Raw genomic sequence first — 17,335 nt, 5'->3', positions numbered from 1 at the left:
AAAAGTAGTATCTTAGATTTATTGAATAGATTGAGATATTTTATTATACATTTAAAATTTGTCTTAGAGATATAATTTAAAAAAATTTTTCTTTGAGATATAATTTTAGGATTAGTAATTATGATTTATAATTTAAAGATAGCAAGGCATAGTTTGAATGTAACAAAACCTAACCTACACAAAATATTACCTGGGGTATTACATTTATATTTAATTTCAAATTTTGTCGAGGTTATTGTTGGCCAAAATAGAAAAATCATAAAATATAATCCCCATTGACTGTAACGAAAGCTTTTATTCTAATTAACTGAAAATCCACCAAGTGCCAAAAAATGGCTATCTCCCTCCGAAATTATTGTTTATTATTTATTTCAGCCAACAAAGGGTATTAATCCTGCAGAAATATTATAAACTGATACACACATGATTACATGTATGAAAATACACACATTACATAATTATCAGATTTTTATACCGTACTAATAATTTAACCAAGTTTTTCTTCTAAGGAAAATAAACTTGTACTGTATAAGTGTTACCGGTAAAATTTTCATGATTGCTGTTGCCACTCACGCCATATTATAATTTTTCTTTATATTGATGTACTTATGTAAAGTTTGGTTGTGTTTTCCATAATGAATATTAATGATCAAATAAAAAAATTATCCATGCTGCCTTAAGGTAAAAGTAAGCAGTAAGTGGTAAAACAATAAGTGCAGGATGATACAGGTATAATTCAAAGCTATACATACACACTTGTATGCTATTTGAGGCAGGCATTACACCCCTTAAATAGATATTGATGGTTTTTATTTACCTTCACATATATTTTAAACTTGATGGATTATGAAGAAAACATAACATCAATCATTCAGTTATAAATTATATCACTATTACTTCGTTTATAGATATGAAATCTAACCTCTTCCTCCGCTACAAAACTATCATAACAAACGTGTAAGTTAAAATAAAAAAATCATCAAATACCATAATGACATGAAAATTTGAAGGAATCACAACAAATATGGTTTATGTCATCTCCAATTAACGTGTATTAGATTAGTTATTGACCTGAGGAAGAGTTAAGATTTAGATCTTGAAATTTACTGTTTATAGTATAGCAAAATGATTCTGGAGAAACCCTGTTTCTATAGAAATAAAATTGTCAGGTGTATGTATTCAGATAAGCACCAAAATGTTTGTTTGGAAATGTACATAAATGTGCTCGATCCGTTTTATTACAATGTAAGATAAAACATTGTGCGTTTTACCCTATATTTCACTTTCGGTTACTAACCTTTTAGTCAATCAGAACCATTCAGTCATGTCAGCTCTAAATCCCTGAATATTTGACTCTGCCAATCAAACAATATACCTTTCATTAGCTTAAATATTTAACGAAGAAACATTTAATGTTTTTGTGAGCCATAAGCTATTTTATTGCCAAATCTAGGTTTCTCCATGCTAAGTTAAAGCCTTATAATAAACCATAACAAAGAACACACAAAATGAGTTAATTACAAAACACCCATTTAGTGCTTAGAGCGTTAATGTATAAAACGATGCCAACACATCAATAAGGCCACGAAGCTTTACACTGAGCCCAAATAGAATTTAGCGAGGAATGAGCCCGGAGCTTTTGGAGTCTTATTTATATTTGATATTTAGAAAGTTTTTGCGGTATAAGGAAAAACAGTAGTGTAAATCATATAATATGGGTTCTAACCGGTTTATTTAAAATGAATATCTAAATCCCTTTCATAGAACATAGCAAAAAGAAATACTGGTAATACTTGTTATTGAAGTTTATTAACACATGTCGTCTTAAGTAACTTTGTGTCTTTGTTTTATCTGTGTCAGTGGACCCCAGTTTCCAACCACTCACACCTCAATTCAACCACGTATCGTTCAAAATGCCGCACTCTCCATTGTTAAGCCAATATAGCGATGTTGACCCGAGTATTTTCTGTGAAAATCACAACCTCACCGACTGCAATACAACATTCTGCGAGTGTTTATACGTCATGGAAGTGCCCACTAACAGCAATGTGGAGCTTATCCTAATTGACATAGGTAAACCTATTTTCTAATATATATTTTATGATTACCACCTAATCAGTTTATAGTACTTAGTCTCTGTTTCAAACGGGAAGTCATTAAGTGTAGTCTAGACTAGATTGTAGTGTTACTTCATAGATAACTACTGCTACTACTCGTATTTTGTGTTTCGCCAACTGAACAACTGATAGACTATGGTAAACATTACAGTAATTTATTCAACAACACAATAATTGTCATTCAGGTTACTTACGTTTATTTTCTGTCAATAAATTTGTATTTTCTGCAATTAAATATTTTTATAACTCGATAAATATAAAACATTTTTTTATACAGAATAGCGTAACCTGTTATATTATGTTCATTAAAAATACCTTTAAGTTAGTGCATTCATTTTCCCTCAAATACAACTTTTAATTTCAGTATCTTTAGTTGATGTCAACTACACCTGTTCTTAAGGATAAAGGATAACAAACTTTTTATTTTGTGCTAAAATATACAGGCAAGACGTGTGAAGACTGGTTTAACACAAATACTGCAGAAAAGTTGCTAAAAGGTTCAGGAGAGTGCAAGATTTTAAAGGAAAACATCTGAAAGCAGATATCTCAAACTTTTGCTTTATCCTGTTTAAAGACCAATAAGGCGGCTAGGATTTGGAGCCGTAATTGAAAGCTTCTTTCTCTCATGGAAAAGTTCTGAATGACGGTAACTTAGGATAACGATGCCATACAGGTATTTTTTTTAATTTTTTTCTTTTGCGACACATGTTCTTTTTATCAAATAATTAGATTTTATATTAAAGTAGTGGAAGTTTTATGTAATACGCATAGTTAATTAGTAATTATGAAATATTAAATGTAAATATTATAATTAAAGGAATAAAACTTCTTACGTTGCAGACATAAACATAACACAATTCTTATAGACAAACAATAATGTTATGTATTATTCATCGATGTTATAATTATAATCCAAAATAATATAGAGGTGGAACATTTCAGCTGAAAGCGAAATTTGTTTACAATCCTCACGTAAATTCATTTATTTACTTCTCATCCAAGAGTAGATAAATAAAAAAGAACTAAAAGATATAATTACTCTATATCGTATCTATTATGTACGTAAATTTAATCTCTATAATTTATATTTTAAAATCAAATATTATATCTGTACTGTAACGCTTTACATTTCCTTTATTTTTTCTTCATTAACTACAAGGGGGTTCGGTATGCCCTATCCTTCCCATGTTAATTTGGCCAATTTTATGTACCTTTTTCTCAGAAACCTTTAAAGCTATCATCATCAAACTTTAGGACACTACTATTTAGACCTTTGTTAACATTTAGAGCGGAACAAAGTAAAAAAAGAAGTTTTTATTTAATTTGTTGTAAATAAAAAAATTATTAATTTTTTGTAAAATAATTATAATTATAATTTTTTTAATAAAAAATTTAAAATAGATTTTTATAATGTCTTCCGCTCTAAATGGTGTGTACTGGTCTTAAGTACATGAGTATTTTTTTATGTTAATCCTGATCAGTGTATCTTGAGAAAAAGGTACATAAGTGATAAAAAAAGTTAATTTTCGGGAAATCGCAGCTAAAGGCTACACACATCAAATAAGTGAATTCACTGACCTTTATTATAATATTAATGACATCCAGCTGCATAACTAGGGTTATCAGGATCCTCCAACTCTTCCCACTGATCTTCCAGCTTCCTCTTGGCACTTGGGCGAGCTTGCCTTGATTTTTTTGCGACTTCGGTAGCCATGCGTTGAGCTTTTTGTAAGCGAGCTATGTCCAGCTTTTTCATTGCTTCACAAAAATTATGTCCAACAGTCATTCCAAGATGTTGTAAAACCATACATATTGCCATATTTCCTTTATTGAAGGAACTTATGGATCATACACTCCTAAGTGCAAGGTGTGTATGCCAACAAAGACAGTTTTTGGCAGGCGAGACAAGATTACTTGGTTTACGGACTCATTTGGGTTTTGTGACTTACCGTGGTGACATTTACGAAGCAAATCAGGTGCACTTAGGTCTGTAAAAATAGGCTTTATCTTGTTCATGTTGACAGCAGGAAGGTGAAAATGTTTGGAATGGTCATAAGTTTCATTACAAGCCATAGCCTTTTGATACTTGCACCAACTTTACACTCCCTATTGGGCAAATTCCGTGTTGAGGATTTGTATTGCTGGATAGCAAATGGTAATTACTCAGCCCAAACAGCTTTTCGCATGTCTTCTAAATTGCTTGCATTTCTTCGAATTGCTAGACCATAATATTTTTGTATGGCTAATATGGCAGCTTCAGTCAGTCTGTTTCCGACCGCCTATTGTTTTTTCCATCGGTTTGTTTGTTTTTTCCCTCTTTTAATGTTTAAATTCTTTAGGCGAGTCCCCATGCGATTCTGCACATGCCCAATGCATTCTAGTTTTTTCACCAGGCACTCATCACCATAGGGCTTGCTTTCCACAACACTAAAAAACCCTTTCGAATCCCCATCACCTAAGTATTCAACGTAGCGAACATTGTAAGTGGGTAGGGACCGATGGAAAATCGCACGAGCTCCGACAACTTCCATGCCTCCGCTTACTCCCAGATAGTTTGCACTGCACTTATCACTATGTTGTCCAATTAATTTGTCTTTACAACGACAATACTTAGATAAAATCTCTGCATCAATTACCTTACCGGTATCCACAGATGTTGCAGTGATTTATACCATTTTGTGATGTATGGCCTCGCTTTTGCCATGTCCCGTCTATGGCTACTGTCAAATCCCTCCTACCTTTCATTTATCATCACTGCTTCCTTCATAATCTTAAACAAACATCTTCAGTCACAGACCCTAACAGTTGTGTGTAATTCATAAACCGTGATGGAGGAGAGGGCAGATTTAGTACGCCACATAGTGTAGCGGCAGCCGTCTGGCCTCTGCCAATCGTACGCATGCCATACACCAATCTTACATTTATGTTCATATAATTTTGTATCATCATTAGGTCTATTTTGCAAGACTAAGGAGTTTTCATAAGAGGCCAGTGTCTTTTCATTGCAACCTTCACATGAAAAGTTCCCCGAGAAAAAAAGGCCTACACGATACTTGATTTTAAAATCGATCGGTTGATGACACTGTTTGCATACTGCTATTTGAGAAATTACATTTATAATTTTTTTTTTAAATCAACAATATCATTTTTGGAAATTTAGGCTCCTTATCAGTTATGTTTTTATAATTTTGACTGATATTACCTAGTTTCACTTTTGAAGCACTAACAACATAATCTGTGTCCTCATTATTCAGCGTAGGACTAGGCCTCAGTTTCACTCTAAACTAACCTATCTTCCACAGTTTCTTCCAAAACACACACCACTACCACTGCTTTCACACTCTACAACTAATTTCTTTTTGTAAAACTCACTTTTTCTTTTCTTAAAAATTCTATTACTCTAGGCATTTTAGAAATCAAATGCGTTCTACAAACAAAATAACAGTACAACTACAAATCCACCAAACAGAACTTGTTTTGTTTACAAACACAAAATTGGTTTATTGTAACTGAAGACAATTATAGACAGCTGTATTTTTTGTTAGTAGACAAGGCAGGTGTACCAACCCATAAATCTAAATCATAGTTTGGAAGAATACAACTGTGTTACTATAACAAATACTTCAGTTTGCAATGGAAACACTAAATTGTTGGCATGTAGTATATTTTTCAAAATAAAAATTAAAAATAGTTCCCATCATCGGATTTTAATAGTTTTTGCCATAAAATGTCAGGAATTAGTCATAGAAAAATAAAATATTAAAACACGAAAATTTATAAAAATTTAATTTTTTGGATACCGAACCCCCTTTTTAATGTAACAAAAAGCCTCTTATGACTAATAGAGTTGAACTTTACTCATGTTAGCTGCTTTCCGGGATACATCTAATTGTTTCTGAAAAATTTCTTGGAATCTACTTATGTCACAACAAAAAATTGTAATGAGTGTGCAAAAACTTATAAATTTCAAAATAGCAGAAAATAGAGATTTTCTCAACTGACTACTTTTACCAGTGTGTATTAATATCTCAAGAGTTGTGTATTTTATATTTTTTTATTTCTTTTACCTGGACTAAGTCTCTCAACGTGTACACTTCCTCGCTCTGATGCTTTTTAATTACACGGATAGTACATCTAAGGGCAAATAAAGTGTACTCATTATTTAAACGTATTGTTTAATAGAAGGGATTATTTGTTCATTAATATAAACACATTTGTTATTTTAAAACCTTACTCAGGATATCAACCAATATTTTACAAAAAGAATTATTCGAGATGGTCAAGTCCTTCTCAAGATTAGCGCTAAGTAACACAATTTGCGATTAGCTTTAATTTATAACAAAAAATATAATTGAAAGGAACGTTAATTCAAATAATTAATGTAAGGCACAATTTAAAAGAGTTTAAATGTAGCGTAGTTATATATCCAGTTTTGCTTTAATATTTTATCTCAAAATAGTAATTTGCCCCATAAAATAAATGTGAATTTGTTACTGAAAAGTTTTGGCCTCTCGTAAGTTTTGGATTTAATACTATACGTTGGACTATACTATGCGTTGTCAGCTCAGTTTATGTACCGACATTTTATAGATTGTGTTCTCCAACATCTAATAATTGTATACCCGTTCAATTTGAAGGAGAACCTTTCGACGCCAACCACCCTATACACTTGCATGGCTATGCCTTCCGTGTAATAGGAATGGATCGGCTGGGAGAAAGTGTAGACGAGGAGTTGGTGAGGAAGCTGAACAGAGAAGGGCGGCTCGTAAGGAATCTTGAGAACCCTCCATTGAAGGACACTGTAACAGTTCCTGATGGCGGTTACACGATTATCAGATTTCATGCAAACAACCCTGGTAAGAATCAACATTGAATTAACTTACCTTAATGTATACAGACGGATTAGTAAGAACGTCTGCAAGTTAAAGTATAAAACAAATTGTGTTGGTAGTATATATATATATATATATATATATATATATATATATATATATATATATTATGAGAAACAATTAACTGCTCATGCGATTCAAGACTATCAAAATAAATTTGAAAATTGCTTCGGCCTAAAAGAATTTACTATTTAGAGCCAAATTCCGATAAAAAATACTAATTTGATAAATTCAAGAAATCAAGGAAACTAGTTACGTTAAACCTTACATGCTTCTCTTTTCCTTCATATATAAATTTTTAGTTATATGTAAACATTTACAAACATTCCACATACAGCTGATTGGAATCTTGTTGTTTATGGTATTTATTTCTTAAAATTATACTTTGGTTATGTTTTTAATTCTTTGTTAAGTTCTGTTTCGAAGTTTTATTAAATTAGTGTGTTTCTGATAAAGGGTACTGACAACTCAAAAACTAAAACATGAGCACTGGATTTTCTGTTTTTGTTTTAACTACCGGTACTTAGAAGTGTAAGTATATATACGAGTATATATTTTTTTAAAGTAAGTATACTACGATAAATTTTGTTTTATAATTATTATAAAACTATTAAATATCTGTTACAAGTATAAAACTAATTCTGACCAACGTTTTTCTATGTGAAAAAAGTTAATTTATGTCTCCCTGTATGTATGTGTGTCTGACCGTCTATCCGTCCATATGTCTTCGCGATATTTCAAAAACCATTTGACGTATAAACTTGAGATTGCGCATAAATCTTGATATCTATAAAACCAGATTTGAGTTACATTGTGGTGCATTTTAATCCTTGGAATTAGGGTAAGAGTTAGCGAATATCTTTACATGGGTCTTATGGGTAACTATGATGGAAACTAAACAATAACAGAATAAACAATATAGTATGCAAAACTGAGTACAACACTAATAAATTTTTAACTGAAACATATTAACACATGTGGTCTACCAACTCAAATACCTTTTGATGATTTTACGTGTAGACCATTTTCATATACTAAAAATTAAAATAATATTTTTGTGGAAAGTTAGTAAATTAAATAAACTTGATTTCAGCCCAAAATTGCTGTATTATGCCCTCCCTAGCTTACCGGAACTTTTATTATTGCAACGCTACTTTAAAATCTAAGTCAATGAACAATACATTTAAATATATGATGTGGTAAGATATATTAAGAAAGATTTCATCTGTACACCTTCATTTGGAACCTTATGTACATTTTATTTCCATGTAAAAATAAACTAGAATTATCTAAATTTGTGATTGTCCAAACATAAAATTTTGCTGATCGTAATTTAAGCGTATTACACAGAGGCTCACATAATACCTATTTTATTTAAAAAGATGTAAATATATTCGTAAGTTTGTCTGTCACCTGCGTAATTTTCAAAAGACATCTCGAAAATATATAATTCGTAAACATGAACCTTAGCATGCATTCTGATAAAGTCTGCTCACGACATGTTAATTAAAAAACATCTATATGTGTCTTATAAATAAGCTTAATGAGCCGCACTATTTTCCCGTCAAAAAGTAAAATCCATACCACGAAACCAATTTGACCAAAGTTTCAACAGGCAGTGAAAACCTTTTTTAAAAAGGCCCAAGGACAGTCATTGAAAATGTGCTCCATTGTCTAAAAACCCGATAGCATAACGTACCGAGAGCTATTTGTCATCTGGTTACCATGGATTGCATCTGTCTATATCACATCAAAGTCTGATACAAAGTAAATCTTCCAAGAAATATTCGGACCAGCCAATGCAGTACTTGGATTGTAAATCAAAAACTTGTTAATGATTAAATATTAAAAAGACTAATCAGAGAGTTTTATCATAAAAATAGTCAATCATTGCAATAAGTGGATGAAATAAAGTAACATAATACCTCTTATTTCTGAAAATGTTACAATTACATTCTTGGTACTACTGGTTTTACCATATTTGTAAATGGCATCGATTTAGTAGTTAAAATTACTGTAAGCTGTAAAATAATACATTTCTTATCTTAAAGTTAAGAGAACATTAAACTGTTTTTGTAATTTTTAGGTTACTGGCTGTTTCACTGTCACATAGATTTTCACATGGAATTGGGGATGAATGTGGTATTCAAAGTTGGAAAAGATGAAGAGTTTCCTCCAGTTCCAGACGGATTTCCAAAGTGTGGAGATTATAAAAATGACAATATGAAACTAAATTCTTACAGCTAGTAGCTTTTTGTTTGACAAAAACTATGAATGTCTTTTTCATGCACAAAACAAATAAGTATATAAATATATATTTTATGTATATATATAATTATTCAGGTAATTTTAAAGTAAAGGTGTCAATACGTAGTGCAATACGTAAGTACATGTTGTGTTCGCAGATAATTCGATAAATTTTTTCGTAATTTATAGTAAAATTATATAGGGTTTGCAACAATTTTGAGAATAAATAGTTAGAATACAGGAACATTATTAACATGAATTTTTTGAATAGGCATAACACGAGATAGAGGAAACAGCGTTATATAGAGCGTTATATATTTCAATAGACCGAAGAGCAAATTAATCACGATTATAGACTTATATATAATATTCGGCCTGTTTTCACAGACCTTTTACATGAATGTAACGGAAAAAATTTAAAATAATTCGATAATCGAAATTTGTTAAACAAGGTTACCTCTACAATAGATTTTAAATGTGACTACTTGTATGAGTGCCTATTGAGTCTATCTGGCACATTTGTATTTGATTTATTTATTGAACACCTGATATAGAGTCACAACAATTAAATAGAATCAACGCAACTAGATTTGCTCTTTTTATCTCTTAGTATGAGTACATTAAACACCACACAGTGAGTTAGTTCGTTTAATGCAAAAATAAAAAATAGAATTAGTCTATGTATTATTTTGGTCTCAGTATATATTTATCGCGTTGACTAAGGCATTTTAGAAAGTGTATCACATTAGGACTACATAGTGTTAAACGAGGGTCTTTTTTGCCTCTGATGGCTACCAGACACGTGAGAGGTCCACGGTGTGAGCAGTGGTCGTTCACGCATCTTCCCCGTTACAAATTGGTCACTGCCTAGTTCAAATAGTGAGTTTGCGCAGGGCTGGCGTCGTGTAAACTAGGCTAAAAATACTAGTTTCTAACAATTATCTCAACAAATGTGAATTAGGAGTTTTATTCTTTTTCTGCAAGAAAAAAGGGAATAATGCAGCAAGAATTCATTGGATAGTGTGCCTTGCTTACGGAAAAAAACATAATAAGTGATGGTCTCGTGCGTGAATCGCTTTTAAAGTTTAAAGACGGCTGAATATCAAATTTAAATATCAATTTGAAAATTTAAATGTGAAGTTATTCTTGAATTTTTGTATCTGTCAGTCAATATCTTTGGCTTTCTACTCTTGTTACATAGAAGCCTCACCTCTCACGTCCGTGGTGTGTCGCAGATCGACCAAGTGTCTGGCCATCATGCCGTGACATCGGAGGGTAAAATAACAGTTCTAGTATTATTTACCGGTAAATAGATAAATGAAAATTTTACAAAGTATTTAAATTATTCCGAATTACTCCTTTTATGCTAACCCATAAAGAAAATGTCAATATTCTTTTAATTTGTACTACTCATAGTAAGCGATTAAAATAAAGGAACAATAAACATTGAATAAAGCAATTTCAATTTTCCTTGTTGCAGTAATATTACAGCTGGCTACACAGTGGTTTTCCCATAAACGTTCACTTTTTGTTTCCTTATAACAGCTAGAGGACAGAATTCTACTACTACGCCATGAATTGCTGGACCGGTTTACAACTAACTAAAAATTCCGAAATATTGGTGATAATAGAGTAACTTAGGATTCAGATGGGAGGAGATCGTACGAGTGTATGTTTGTAATGGTAATAATAATGGTTTTAGGTAGACAAAACATTATAGAGATGCACTATCTGTCTGCGGTCACTTATTAAGCCGAGAGAGCTTATTCCAAAGTGTTAGATATGGTATGAAATAATTCTCCTCCTTGTGCCTATGCCATGGGATTTTGCCAAGAGATGATCGCATCCCTCTCTCTTATCCATTCCGAGTAAATATATGAGCCACGTGAGTGTTTCAGTTCATCTATTTAATAATTCGTTCTCTCTGGAAATCATGAGAGAACTGTTAATCTTAGGTTCAATATAGGTTTGAAAGAATTGGGTTTACAAATGTAAAAAACCTATGAGAGGTATTCTCTCTAATGAATATAAATTTTCTTTATAGCATTTTTACATTTTGGTATAGGGTCCAATTACACTCTAAATAATGATTTGTTGATTGAAGTATATAATACAGTTTTTAACGTTTATTTATACACGTGATTCAATTTGTTTTAAATGTTGCTTAATTGCTGCAGGCTATAGGCTATTGGAATCAGTGCAATACGCCATAATTACGTTAGAGATCTAAATGAAATACATAAAAGTATATTTGATTATTTTCGTTTAAAAAAGGTAAAATCTTTTATACGTAAGCATAGATAATTATAAAGTATTACAAATCTAATTTAAATCGTGAAACATACAATATTGCCATCAATAGGTGATATATTACTCCTAAGGTTCTATGATCTATAACGTTAATAAACAAATTTATATAATACACTTAATAAGAGAACACTTCTTCGTTTTCTGTAACTTTTCACGATAATCCTAGTGAAGTAATTTATCATAAATACACAACAATAATTACAAGTTTAACTGGACGACTAAAAATAATAATCTACACATAATTGAGACTTCCACAGTAAATAACAGATAAAAGACAAATCAGTAAATAACAAGAGACCATTGGGACATTATGTACAAAGGTTTGTTACAATATTATTCTAGTTACACGCAGTAGGATTTAAATGTGTTGGTGTTACATTAAAAGCCGTTTAAGCCACGTATGTTGATTAACATTGAACACGAGCTACACAGAATGGCAAGCTTTCATTTATTACCTGAAAAGGGAATATTCCTCTAACAGGAAATAATTAATCTTCTTTATCATATAGAACTTTATATTACAATATTTATAATGAGCATTCCGTGACAAAACATTATTTATATTTGAAATTGCAAAGAAAATATGAAAACAAATCAGACGATATATCTTATAACTCCAGTAAGTATTTATAAATAAAAATTTCTTCTTAATCAGCATAATAATAATTCAGTAACTAATACGCAACCAAACAGTTTTCCTCGCAAAGTGCATTTTCTAATATGTAAACATTGTATTGCCCAATTATTTGTTTAAACTTAATCGTCTAAATGATACATCTTATTCAATATTACAACTAAAATTAAGGTCATAAAATTGTGAAACAATTCTTTTATCGTGTTAGATAAAAATTATCGCCAGCACATTCGGATCTTAACCTCTTATAAAATACATGTATTATGTTTTATTCATCGCTACAAGAAGGAAAACCCAACTATGGCTATTGAAGTTTCTTAGACTTAAAGTATATGACAAAACTTAGTTGAAAACCAAAAAAAGTTTTCTGAGATATTAGTATTTTCTTGATCGGGGTAACACGGCAAACACAGCTATAGCGTCGGAAATAGTGTATAACTAATCCGAAATAGAAATGCTCCCTAATGTGTAAAAAGTTAGATATGAGCCAGGTAAAAATAAAGCTTCTATAACGTAATACCTTATTAATGATAATTTTCAAAACCTTATTGAGTTCCGTTTTTTTAAAAGGAATTTCCCTCTTATTTTTGAAGTACATGGGATTTTCCTTAAATCCTAATAGGCTTATAGTTCTCAAGTATGCTCATATGTGCACATTTGTTCAGCGGGACAACAATGGAAATTCATCAATGGCATTGCAAATAATTTAATATTACAAAAGTCTTAAGTAGATGCTTTTGTATCGAAGTATATTTTCAAGAGATTTATACCGGTATAGTTTTTTTTCTATATAGGTTTTATCTTTCTTCATAGGAGCAGAAAGGCAATCTATAATATGGTACTGGATATTTCATAGACCGGCAGATATATGATAAAGACCAAAATAAAACGCTTTGTAACCTTAGCCGCTTCCCAAGACCCGTGTATTCATATGTTTATGATGGAAGTAATAAGGCAGACTCAGTAGTGACACTTATATAGGCCTATAATTAATTTTTACCAGAAAATATCCCATAGGTGCCAAAAATTATATACAATTTAGCTTAAATTTTGATACTCTTAACCATAAACACTTAAAGAATATGAGTGTGATGTATGTTTACTTACGTTTCGTTTTAAAAATGGCGGAGTATTCCATAATATTACATCATAAGTGGTTTTACTAAGTATTTAAAAAACTTCAATTTTGAAAATTGTGTGTCATGCTTGGTTGAAAAGTAACAAACAAATATTTTTTTATTATTTATGATTTCCAAGATTCCTTATTTACTTAATACAACGTGAAAAATGTGTATTGTCCCTACTTCAATCCTTTATAGTTAAAATAATTTATATTCATCGCTATAGCCTAATACAATTTAAATAAATATAGATAATCAAATTGGATCCTATAAAAGGCCTCACGCCATCGTTTATTCATTAAAATGTCCACACGTCATTATAAAAAGTCTACATTTTAATACAGTGATGCGTAAACTTATGTCACAGATCAAAGTAACATATCCCATGTGACTGACTAACTGATATTGCAGGTTCAATAGCTTACCAGTCTATCGCCACTTGCTTACATCATAGCTATACTGATATGATATTTATTTTGTCTCACCAAACCCATAGGGAAATCTCACTAATCAACTAAACCATTTTATTAACTTGCAAATACTTTGAGTGAAATCATGTGTGACGGTTCTCAACGATAGATTTTAGACTAAAAAAATATATGTAACCTAATTTTTTGTGAATTAGAACTTCATTCACTAAATAAAGTGCAAGCAACGACTGTTGGTTGGGTATAGTTTTAAATAAACTATACATATTGAAATGAATTTATAAGAAATGTCCAAATCTTCATAGAAACATGTTTTATTCATTATTCATATCAGACGAAAGTTATTCTTTAAAATAATATTAATCTTAACCTATGATTTTATTAATTTTATATATCATATTTTATTAATGAATATTGGGTATATTCAGTTCAAAATCACTAAATTATTTACAACAGTTCAAAACAGGACATTTACAATTTCTTGTACATATTGTATTTGTTAACCGTGAGATTATTAGTTTAAAACGGCCTAATATGGCCTCTTTAATGAACATACCTGGTTAAGTTCCTTGGTGAAACCTGTCTTTTGTTTGCATATAAATCGATCATAATATTGCTAGGGTTGCAAAACCCATGTAATGAAGCCCATCACATCTCTTATTTTTAGCGTTGAGTCTGAGAGGCTTCTGAATGTGCGTGTTAGTTAGTTATCGAGTAGTAAGTTAGCTGAATATTTATTTATTTCCTTCAGTGTATAGCAAAACGCCCAGTGTTTATACTTCAAGTACTCTTAAAAACGTTGTTTCCTCTAGTTTAGTATGAGGTTAAACTTATGAAAGTAAATGCTTGTTAAAGTAAATGATTCAATGAATGCATTTATTGACAAAGACCATATATTTTATTTATAGGAAACCAGTCATATTAGTATGCTGAGAAAGGTTTTTCATCTGTGGACTTGAAAATCTATTTCCTTTCCCTGTTTTAAAACTTGAAATTCTAATAAGACCTCTTCAATAAAACAAAATATTGAGCAGCGTGACTGGAAATAATGCATGGAATTCAATTGCCCTGTCACTGTACGTGACAAAACAGACGTAATAGAGGATATTATTTACTGTTAGTGTAACTACCATTATATAGGTTATAATTGCATAAACAAACAGTGTGTTCAGTGGATTAATATAATGAGTTACCAATATAAAAATCTCTTCTAATATAAAATACGAGTATAGCCTACTAATCACCTTCTTTACTAATCGTTAACAGATAATAAATTACTTATCCATCTGAAACCCTCATTACTTGGTGAAAAACGTCAACCACACAATAATCATACATTTTATGTCTTAAATTCGATAGAATAATTTTCTAAAATTACATAGCCCACGCTGGGTTTGATGGAGGAAAAATTTTTGGAAGGTGTAAATGGAAGGTTATAAAATTTATTTTTTTTTAAAATTATTATTATATGTACATATAATTCATTTTATTAATATAGTGAACATGTCGGTTGAATATAATACAATGTAACGTTAAAATACTGCACTGAAATTCTAAACATAGAGTTCAAAAAGAGTTTGATGGAGGTGAAAATTGCGGGATGTGTAAATGAAAGGTAAAAAAATAATAAAAAACCTTTTACTTAATATATTATGTACATACATTTAATTTCATTATTAAAGTGAACCCTGCCATTAATTGCATACAATAGGCTACAATTTAGAGTAAAAAAAAAAAAAAAAAAAAAAAAAAAAAAAAAAAAAAAAAAAAAAAAAAAAAAAAACTGTAAAATTCCCAACTCGGAGTTCCAAAAGAGTTTCAGTCAATGTCTAAATTAGCTGTGTGAAAAGTTGAAACTTTGAGAGTTCTATCGGCAACAACTAAAAGTACAGAAAGTTAGGAATTATGTGAGTTTATCTTACAACGCTCTATTGATAACTGTCAGCGAAAAGTAAGAACATTGTTTGCTCTTCTTTATTACGTCCACGAAGAAAGTTTATAACAACCAGAAGTTTCCAAACCAATATAAAAGTAATATCATGTAACGCTATCCATAACTAAAAACTGTTTTGACAGATTTTTAACAAATATGTGGCTGTCAGCAATAAAACTTTTGTATTTTTAAATACCATTGTCTATGTTGAATACAATCATTAGTGAGTCTAATGTTTACATAACGTATAAGTTAAATAAAAAGTATGATTTTATTAAAGTATAACTGATATAAACTTTTGAAGATAATGGTTCTTACTTTTTTAAGCAACCAGTTATATCTTTGCTATAGTTATGAACATCGTACGATTTGTAGCTATAAAATTTTATTAATAATATCGCTTTTAATACTGTTTTTCCAATATGATCAATATTTAGTAATCATACTAATAGCTTCATAAGAGTTTCATAAATATTTTTTTCACATTTCATAACTTATAGCGATATAAGTAATCAAGTCCACTAGAGTTACCTCTAAGTAAAACAATGCATGGAAGTTTTTATTTATAATTTGCTAATAAATTATAAACTCAACGCTGTTGTGACTAAACAACAGTACAATTAACAAACTTCTCTTAAACATATATCATTATAAAATAAGGCAATGAAATTAATGCTTTAAAATGTAATAGAGACCACATTTACTACTATTGACGTGATACTTCATTGTTATTAGTTGAAGATAAACTACTGTATTTAATGTGTAGAACTATTTATAACAATAAAAATATGAAATAATTAGTAGGAAAATAAGGGACTGATAATTGTTAACATGTTTCTTGATTAAGGTACTTTTTTAAGGTTACAATGCATGAAGTAAATAATGTTAAGTTGTAGTAAAAATTAAACTTTTACTGTTATAACAATTATATACTTTTAAAATATAAATATATGAATAAAATAATTTATTAAATTTTAGTGTTGTTGTATGCGTATTACATACGTTTTTAGTTAGTAATAATCTAATTCTTGTAGTGGTATATCAATCTTAAAGGCTACATTGGTATATAATATAAGTAAGTACGGTACTTATTATTCAATACTGACAGTTTTAAACAAATTACTTCGACACAATTTAAATATATTCTTTTTTTTTGCTTTAAAGTTCTACCAAATTCTTAAAAGCTAAAAGTTTCTATAAAAACTAACCTCGCATTTAGAAACTGTATAATTTATAATTGGTAAAGTTCACCACAACAGCAATGAGCGTATGCTGAATTGGTCTTAGTTTGCTAAGATATTTATGAGAACGTAGCTCGCTTGTGGTACCCACTAGGGTATTTTTTACTTCATCAGGTTTGATGAGGGCCTTTAAGTAATATCAAAAGGGAATATAAAAAATATAGTCATTTATTCTGACTTGGAGCTTGGAGTTAGGAAATATATAATCATGACTCTTGTTGTACACCTAGCCCGAAGATAATATTGTACTATCGTCTCCTTTTTTAAAGTTTATTTTTTACGATGGAAGGATTGTAAAGGTAAAAGGATTTTTCCGGACTTTTGCCGTCGTTCATTTGGTAAAGCCAAAAAAAACTTACATGACTAGAAAGAAAACTGTGATAACTATTTACAAGTTCTGTGTAATATAGTT

General features: G+C 30.4%; 1 protein-coding gene across 2 annotated transcripts in view; it reads left to right on the top strand.

Annotated features, from left to right (window-relative positions):
• LOC124367711 (laccase-1-like) overlaps window positions 1-16,637 on the top strand; it is a 34,971-nt gene extending 18,334 nt beyond the window's left edge. For both annotated transcript variants that reach the window (XM_046824786.1, XM_046824784.1), the window contains 3 exons: window positions 1,861-2,073; window positions 6,755-6,973; window positions 9,096-16,637. In XM_046824786.1, coding sequence (XP_046680742.1) covers window positions 1,861-2,073; window positions 6,755-6,973; window positions 9,096-9,256 — 593 coding nt within the window. In that variant the 3' untranslated portion in view covers window positions 9,257-16,637. The remainder of the gene's footprint in view (window positions 1-1,860; window positions 2,074-6,754; window positions 6,974-9,095) is intronic.
• Window positions 16,638-17,335: the final 698 nt, after the last annotated feature.

This window comes from Homalodisca vitripennis, chromosome 8, assembly GCF_021130785.1.
Source record: "Homalodisca vitripennis isolate AUS2020 chromosome 8, UT_GWSS_2.1, whole genome shotgun sequence".
In the NCBI taxonomy this organism is placed as follows: domain Eukaryota; kingdom Metazoa; phylum Arthropoda; class Insecta; order Hemiptera; family Cicadellidae; genus Homalodisca; species Homalodisca vitripennis.
The sequence above is the reverse complement of the archived record's forward strand: the minus strand, read 5'-3'. Positions and strand labels throughout refer to the sequence as shown.